This window comes from Contarinia nasturtii, unplaced genomic scaffold, assembly GCF_009176525.2.
Source record: "Contarinia nasturtii isolate CC-2019 unplaced genomic scaffold, AAFC_CNas_1.1 Cnas_scaffold_414, whole genome shotgun sequence".
Classification (NCBI taxonomy): domain Eukaryota; kingdom Metazoa; phylum Arthropoda; class Insecta; order Diptera; family Cecidomyiidae; genus Contarinia; species Contarinia nasturtii.
This window is the reverse complement of record NW_022197768.1, coordinates 5,429,886-5,438,425: the sequence shown is the minus strand read 5'-3', so window position 1 is coordinate 5,438,425 and position 8,540 is coordinate 5,429,886. Positions and strand designations below refer to the sequence as shown.

The 8,540-nt window shown below is 33.1% G+C and overlaps 1 protein-coding gene across 2 annotated transcripts; it reads right to left on the bottom strand.

Moving 5' to 3' along the window:
- Positions 1 to 532: 532 nt before the first annotated feature.
- On the bottom strand, positions 533 to 7,218 carry LOC116338444 (SEC14 domain and spectrin repeat-containing protein 1-B). 2 transcript variants are annotated; one of them, XM_031763703.1, is made up of 10 exons: positions 7,201 to 7,218; positions 6,204 to 6,738; positions 5,459 to 5,629; positions 4,931 to 5,114; positions 4,708 to 4,821; positions 4,424 to 4,598; positions 2,003 to 3,021; positions 1,566 to 1,939; positions 1,261 to 1,495; positions 533 to 1,164 (listed from the first exon to the last, which is right to left on the bottom strand). In XM_031763703.1, the coding sequence occupies exons 3-10, from the start codon at positions 5,620 to 5,622 to the stop codon at positions 766 to 768; spliced, it is 2,664 nt and encodes an 887-aa protein (XP_031619563.1). In that variant the 5' UTR covers positions 5,623 to 5,629; positions 6,204 to 6,738; positions 7,201 to 7,218; the 3' UTR covers positions 533 to 765. The 2 variants fall into 2 exon arrangements, with proteins under 2 accessions (XP_031619563.1, XP_031619562.1); XM_031763702.1 differs by lacking the exon at positions 7,201 to 7,218 and adding an exon at positions 6,875 to 7,142.
- Between the last annotated feature and the right edge of the window lie 1,322 nt (positions 7,219 to 8,540).

Sequence of the window (8,540 nt, the reverse complement as noted above, 5' to 3'; positions counted from 1 at the left end):
CTTCTTTTAAATGTTATTATCACATAAAAACTCAGATATAAATACAAATATTCTACAATCATACACGTCCTTACCTAGGCTCTCACGTAAGCGATTTCAGGGGGTTGCATTTTAAAATTTTGTAAAAAATACAAATCCCCAGAAAATCAAACGATTTTTCCAAAAGTCCATTTTATCTAGTACATATAAGGTTTTTTTTCCAATTCAAAAGTGTAACGTAAACATAATTTTGTCACATTTCTAAAAACATTCACTCAGAAATTCATTTTTAGCATGGCTTTGAAAAAAAAATCGAATATGACAAATGCAAAAATGAGAACAAATAAAAAAAGTCAATTCAAAATTGTCCCCAAAAATCTAGAAGATAATTGAAAATGTTGTAAAAATCTGAGGGGGTTAATTTTTGAGTCGTTTCCCTGGACCCTTGTCAGAACCTATGCTTTCTTGCACTTTTTTCGTTTTTTTTTAATCGTTTGAAGTTTCTTACCCATTCTTAAAATTTTGAGACATTAAGACGTGGAGCAATAAATATATTCGTCGTGAATGTTGTCAGCATATTTTATTAACGAGAGTTGTTCCACTTCCAAATGAAGAACTGTTAATTTTCAATTTATATTTATGGGGATGTATTCTCATAAACATTCTTACATTCAAAATATTCCATCTAAAAATGCCAAAGTGTATATAATAAAACTAGTGTGAAAATGATTGTAATATGAAATTTCGAATTGTATAAACAAAAACTAAATTAGCCTATTATCAGGGTTACAAACAACCCTTGACAGTATGTTTTGTAGCTTTAATAAACACATCAGATAAATCCGAACATTCAATACTCTTGTTCTTCGTGCAACTGTTCAAATCATCATCAACATCTTCACTTGAATTATAAATCGATTGAAAACTGTTGTCCGAATCATAAAATGAATTGATTGCCGATGAAATAACACCAGAGAGTAGTTGCATTGATGGCACCTCAGAGTCAGAACTGCTGCATGTTTCAAATGAATTTTTATCCGTTCCACTGCTCGCCCATGGCGACATTAGACCACCTTCCGAAGCTGTTTCATATGATGACGAATGTGAATGTGGCGTTAAGGTGCATTCAGATGCTGTCATAAATGATTCATCTTCCGTTGAAGATTTTGCAAATGAATTTAGTTCCTAATAAAAAAAAAACAAAAACAATTTAACAAAATCTATCTTGCTTTTCAAAAGTTCAATGTCACAGATATTCACAGTTAAAATCGAATGACTTACATCGATGCTTCCTCGACTGTCAATACTTGTGTTTCCGTCGATTTTCCGTTCTAAAGAGTTTGTTTGGCCAATGTCAAGCTCAAGAATGGTTTGAGTTTCTCTCAAAGCAACATCAAGCGACTCCGCTATTTTGGAGACCTCATTTAATTTTCCAGTAATGGCATTGGCTGCAATCATGTTGCTTTCAACATGTTGTGTTATTGGAAGTGCTGAATCGCTTTCATCTTCGATTTTCCTATGAAATCAAAGAAAATGAAATATAAAATTTAGTTGTTTGTAGAAAAAACTCTAATAATATAGTTTACCCAAATGGTTCCTTCAATCGTGACCTAAGCAATTTTCCCAGCCGCACCATTCGACCGATTTCAAGAATCAATTGCTCTCGATTAAGCATATGTAGACGTAACCGCAACAATTTCTCCTCTTTATTTTCATATTCGGATTCGGCCTCAATAGTTTCCTTCAAGTCCTTTAGCTGTTGGCAGTGTTCTTCCATAGTGCGATGAAATACAGAACTGACCCTCAATCGGCACAGTTGCTCCTGACTTATATTTTCTAAACTTTTCCAAGTTTCGAGTAGACTTTTCATTTTTTCACGACTTTGCGAATCATCCAGTTTACAATTTATACGTAAGGCCATTGACGCTTCCAAAAGCTGATTTCCGTAATCAAAGATTCTCTGCAATGTTTGAAAAAATTAGATAAATTATTCTTAATATTGGGCAGTAAAAATGGTACATACTCTGGCGGTTTGTTGAATATTTTGAAGGTTTTGTTTTTGTCTTTGGATTTCGAATATATTGCATCCGACGTATGAATGTGTTTTTATCGTAATTGCTAATAAGTCATCGATCCATTTACTTGCCATCATTGCATCTTTCTCATACGAATAAATCGAGATAATTTGTTCAAATGTCAATGTTTGTAGTTCAAAACTCTCCGAAAAAATACGTCGCCGATTTGTTGTTTCTTGAAGAATATCTCGTACTACGGAAATTTCATCGGTGTAATCAACTCCTGTGTCACGTCCAAGCACATCTTTCACCGGCATCGATAGTAGATCGCTTAATTTTTCGCCTTCTTTTTCTAATTCATCCACCATTCGTTCCAGATTATTATTTGATTCGCGCAATGATTTCAATTTTTTCATGCACATATCATAGTCAAACAGTTTATTACCGACAATATTTTGCTTCCAAACTTGACTTGTGCGCTCAAAATACGTAGTGACAAGCCGATAAAATCGTACACATGTGATTAAAATGATGCGACGCTTTTCCAAACGATTCGCAAAACTGCGACACAAAAAGTCCATAAATTGTTTTTGAGCTAGTAAATCTTTGTACGTTACCGAATTGGCTGTTATTGAATCTTTTTCGCTCGTAAACATTTGAATTTTAAAATTTAATTCAGCATAATATCCATACGTATCGCAACATTTCATTTCGAGCGCATCATGCGCATCACGTAATGCTTCAGATGTTTCCAAGTCTGCACCGATTTTATGCTGTTCACTAATTAACTCTTCGCCTTTGCCCATAATCCATTTTGTAATCGTGCCAATGTTGTCGATGAGCGACGTTGCCACTTTCAAATTTGATAAGTACGTCTCAAACTCACACCAGATCGCCGAGAAATCCATTTGCTTTTGCTCCATCTTATTGAGCATACGTTTGATCGACTCTCTTGCATCGATAATATCTCGTGTTTTGCAATAATTTTTATTCAACGAATCATTCAATTCGAGCAACAATTTATTACCTGTGTATAGTATAGAAAAACCAAACAAAACAAAAAAACAAAAAAAAAAACATTCGTCTGATTAAAATTGCAAATTATATTAAATTGTTCGACTATAATAGAGCAGCACAGTTGGATGTATGAGCAGCAACCATTTATTTCGAGAGTCAATCAACCAACTCTCTGACTAATGTGAATTTTTACGTATGGGCTTTAAAAATACAACGTTTTTATTCGAATGCAGCCGTAGCAGTAGCGCACCGCACCAAATCAACATCCAACCAAACAAAATACCATTGAATGAGAACTTGGGTGCGACAGTTGCACATTTTTTGTGGCTCGTGAAATGCAGTTAACGTTTTAAAGTAAATGGAAGTAATGTAAACTAACAAATTTCATAATAATTATTTTTTTTTTACATTCACATCCCAAGCATGCGAGCGCCTATGGTGAACCATTCTAAATTTTAACCAAAAAAAATGTATAAATGCCCGATGCAGCGAAACGACGACGTTTCAGCTATATTTGATGGCGTTATTCGCCAATATCTATGCGAACACATGTGAAGCAGTAAATGCACAACTAAAAACAAACAAAGAAGGAAAATAGTGAAAACGACCGAATGTCGTACATTACAGCAGCAATGAAGAAAAGACAGTATATCTATAAGCACATATGTTGTTATTTAACGGGCATACATTTGTGCAATGCACGTACTACCAAAACAGACAAACAAATATTTGAATGTTTGAACAGAAGAAAAATAACGAAATATACGTGTAGAAGAATAAATATAATCAATAAAATAAAATCGCACACATTTACAGCTTATCTCAGTTTTGCTGCAACACAGAAGTAATTGCTCTACGATTTTCTCTTTTAAAACTTATTGTACGAAAAAAAGGAACAAATGTTTTTTTTTTTCTTCACCTAATATGAAATGCTATGCCATGTTGTATGTAAATTTAAGAAAAAAAAAATTATAAATTTTCCACATTTACGACCAATATTCAGCGCACAAACATTCTCACACTTAAAGAGAACGGTGACGAATAAAAAAAACACCAAGAGCGTAAAGAAAATATTCGTAAAAGTGATTTATGCAAAACGAGTTTTGTGAAAGTATCATAAAAAAGAAGTAGTGTTTTTGTTTGGAATTTCTTCATATCATAACTCCAGTGTGGAATTTAAATTTATATTCTTATGATGACATTTTCGTCAGATGAATAACAAAGTGGGAAAAGTAACAGATGAAGTCGGTTGACGCGACTATACTCGACATATATATATGTGTGTTTTTTTATCAGACTACATTTCAGCATAATTTACATGAGTGTGCGCGATAGTGATGAATGATCGAGAAGAATGAATAACATAGAAACATTGTATGTGAAACAAACAAAACAATTTTGAAATGTCTTACCATTTTTTATGATCATTTTAACGATGTTTTGCATTTCAATATTTGTGCCGGATCTTCTTTTTAAAATCTCACTGATCTCCGTGGGTCGCATTGTTTTGAGGTCTTGCATTGACTCGATGAAATTGTCTAAATCAACAATAACTTTGTTGAAGGATTTTCGAAAATCTTCAATGCGCTACAGAAAGAGAGATAGAAAGACAGACACAGAGAGAAATAAACATTGTCATTTTTCACACATGTTTGATGTGACTTTGCCGAAAGTTTGAAAATTTAAATCCACTTACGATTCGACTCTTTAACCATTGTTCATGATTTAAAGATAGCGATCCACCCAGCTCTTCTGGAAGCTCTTCACTTTTGAAATATTTCAATAATCTCAATTTGGTCACAACTGACACCTGAAATGCCATCAATTTAAGAATTTTATAATAGAATTAACACAATAAATGCCGCATCGACATTATTACAATGAAATGTTAACATTTTTAAATGTTACAAAACACTCACATCCATATACTGGTGGGCTTTTGTACAATTGTCTAAACCAAATGCTTCAGCCCGAACAGCATAAAATTTAGCATTTTTATTATTCAGCAATTCATTTACATATTGGATTGTATTCCGCGCATATCGCCACGAGCATAACTGAATATCAATGATGATATTTAGTTCACTGTCTACAGTCTCTTTGCTATGATCGCATGTTATGAAGAAAAAAGAAGAAGAAGAAGAAGAACATTACACAAATATATTGGTGAAAAATTTGCTAAAACTATAGGAAGAACGACAGAGTGAAAGAAATAGATAGAGAGAGATGTTCATATGTGCAATGACATGATGGTGGTATGATGGAAATGCAGAAAGCCATTAATATACAATAAGTACTCCAATGATTTGATAGCTTAATTGGAAAAACGTTTCTGGCTCTTTTTCCTTTCTCTATCTCTCTCTTTCTTACACACACACTCTCTCTCTCTCCATTTTTTTCTTTAGATAAATACACTAGATGTGCAATTGCAACAACAAAAAAATTACCTCAAACTGCTAATTAAATACTGAAGGCACAGGTCTAACGGTTGTTTTTTCCATGTTGACTTTAATTCCGCAGCAGGTGATTTTACAATTATTATCGGACGATCTCGATTGCCCGCCAAGTAGGCAGCTTGAGTTTTCAATGCCTTTATTACATCTGCGTCCATTGTTAAACTAAATTTCATTACGAACAAAAACACAGGAAGAAAAAAACGATCGAAATTATTGTATTTGTATTCGACGCATGTCATACATATATGTCCTCGCTACAAAAGATGTATTCAGTGTATTACACGTACATTAAACCAATAACAAAATAATAAAAAAAAGACACAATTGCATTACCGTGCAACTTTTGCTATAATGGCAAAAAAATACACGACGGTCACGTGGCAAATGCATCAATGTACGTCTCAGTAGTTTTTAAACTATCGCAATATGATACAAATATAATGGTTTAAAATGGCAAAGAGCCCATTCTATAATTTAACTGGACATTGGCTTTGCAATTTGTGCTGTGCAAGACGAAAGCAGAAAACTTGTTTCATTTTACAGTTATTACAATACTATTGGGGTTTTTGATTCTGATTTTCTGCCATTTTAACTGGTTTCATTTAACGGTGTAATTCAGAATCAGTTGTCTTCTTTTTATTCTATATTGAACTATATTTGGATTTTGGTTGCAGTGTGAATAAATTGGTATATCATAAATTGTGACACGTTATATTCGATTTTGCCATTGACTTACCGTTGATGTGATCCATTCTGATCATGTATAAATGTGAGTATTAAACTTTCACCGTATTTTCTTTGCAAATTGACGAGTTATCGAATTTTTTTTTTCATATAAAGTCGCCTATTTATATCGAATACGCAAAGAAATCACTTGTTTAACCGATTGAACGGTGAACGAAATGTTGACAACAGTGTTTGTATTCTTGTTTTTATGCAATCGTTCACGTTCCGAATAATCGATGCATGAGTATGATAATGATGATAGTTATTCTAAAACAAGTTAGGTGTTTTCTTGATCTTCCATTTATTCCTTTTTCATTGGTTTTTATCACTTGTTCTCTTTGGTTGCTGTCATCGAACTTTCGGTTTATTAATAACTTTTTCTTCTTTTTCTTTTCTTATTCGTATTCGTGCGATAGAAAACAAGCGAACGGGTTAATTACAACACGACGAACTGAGATGAGTGGCCATCATTCACTGAACATCGTTGATAATGACGAGAACGCAATGATGAAGCAATTGCAAACGATGCGGCAAAGATTCTACACCTTCAAGATAAATTCATTTATCAATTAAAATCACAATGCTGATACGATTGCTTAACTAAAATGCAACTTGCAACAGCCACAAAAAATTCCAATGTTTAGATTACTTTGCCAGTGAGCAAAAAGCATAAATGCAAACCTGTTACACATTTACTTAATGTTAGCATTCCTAACATTTCATACACTCATGATCAATTATGTACCAACAACTCTTTTTCTTTTCTTGATATATCTCATCAACAAATTGGTTTTCAGACGTGATTTGAATGTTTTGTACACATGTATATTCACTGGATGATCGCTTCTTTTATTACATACATTTTTTTTATCATGCAATCATTAAAAATGTATCCACAAATCAATTTTAACGCTTTCGATATTCAATTTTAATACACAAAAATATAAATTCAGCACACATTTATGATTATTTTCATGAAAATAATAATAAAAATAAAAATCACACACAAATGCAGAATTCTCCTTACGTGATCCGTTTACGCGAGCATGTGAAATCGAACTAACAGTTTGCGTTCGTCAATGGTACGCCAAGGTGTGCACAGTCTAATCAAACGAATGTAGAGAATCAAGAAAACCACACAGTCTCAACGATTTTGTGTACACACATGTACGACGACTTGTTTGCTTCACACCGGGTGCTTCGTAAGCACCGTACATTCGATGTATTTGTGACAATAAGATTTGATTTTTTTTTGAACGGTGATGCTCACGATGCAACACAAATTTCGATAAGAATCTCTCTTTTATGGCACCCGGTTCACTTTCAATCGTTGACTCGCATCCATGAACCATGTATATTTCTCTGTTGAATCGAATTTCTTGTCCATGGAATGAGAAAGACATGAAAGGAGAAGAAAAAAACAGATATTGACTTGAAGGCAGAAAGGAAAAAAGAAGAAACACGTAAGAGAGACAAAGGCCGATGAGCCGATCGATGAACAACTTATAAAGAGAGATCAGAAGAGAAAAGGATGCATTTCACAGCACGAAAACAAAGTATATACATTTTTCTCTAGTCATCTTCTGAAAGAAAGACGATGGTATAGGGCCAATGATAATTTGAAAGAACAATTTTTTGAGTTCACAACAATTAAACAAAAAAAACACCACGAATAACATTGAAAGGAAATCTTAAACGAACATTAGAAAACCTTTAGGCTTGTTGGTTTATTTCAAAGCAGGTAGCATCATCTTATTGTGAATGCTCATTCATCGACGTAATGAAGGATTTTTTTTGTTATTTTCAATGGAAATTGTTGAATGGAAATGGATAGCTGTATGCGGTACTTGTCAGACGCCAACTTCAAATGCAGTACTCAATCCCAAAATAGAGAAAATGTGATGAAGTTATGTATAGAGTATTCATTTTGATAACCGAACTGGATCTATACATAGAAACCAATTATAATAGTTTCATTTTCATTTGAAAATACAATCTAATGCATACTCTTCACGATTCAAAAATTATGAACTTGAAATCTGAGCGCAAAAGTTTTCTATAACAATAATTCATTTATTAATAAAAAGTTACGATTCAGTTTTTACCCAGACTTTGTATGCTCATAAAGTCTTTTTGTTAAACTTTTTGCTTTAAGCCAATCATTATTATTATTGTTATAAATATTGTGTGATCTGTTTGAATGGTAGTCATTTCTTTTGCCAAAGGATCTCTAAAATATTGTGAGGTAGCTACGTCAAATGGATACATAGCCAATTCTCTTACCAGCATATAGAGTTTTAATTGAATAAAAAGTAAGAGAAAAAAAGCATAATTTAAGGAAGCAAAT

Coding starts and splice junctions, on each gene's coding strand:
- LOC116338444 (XM_031763703.1), bottom strand. CDS start 5,622: ATGGACGCAGATGTAATAAAGGCATTGAAAACTCAAGCTGCCTACTTG. Junction 5,115..5,458: donor TATTTAATTAGCAGTTTGAG/GTAATTTTTTTG, acceptor ATGCGATCATAG/CAAAGAGACTGTAGACAGTG. Junction 1,165..1,260: donor ACAGTCGAGGAAGCATCGAT/GTAAGTCATTCG, acceptor TTTTTTTATTAG/GAACTAAATTCATTTGCAAA.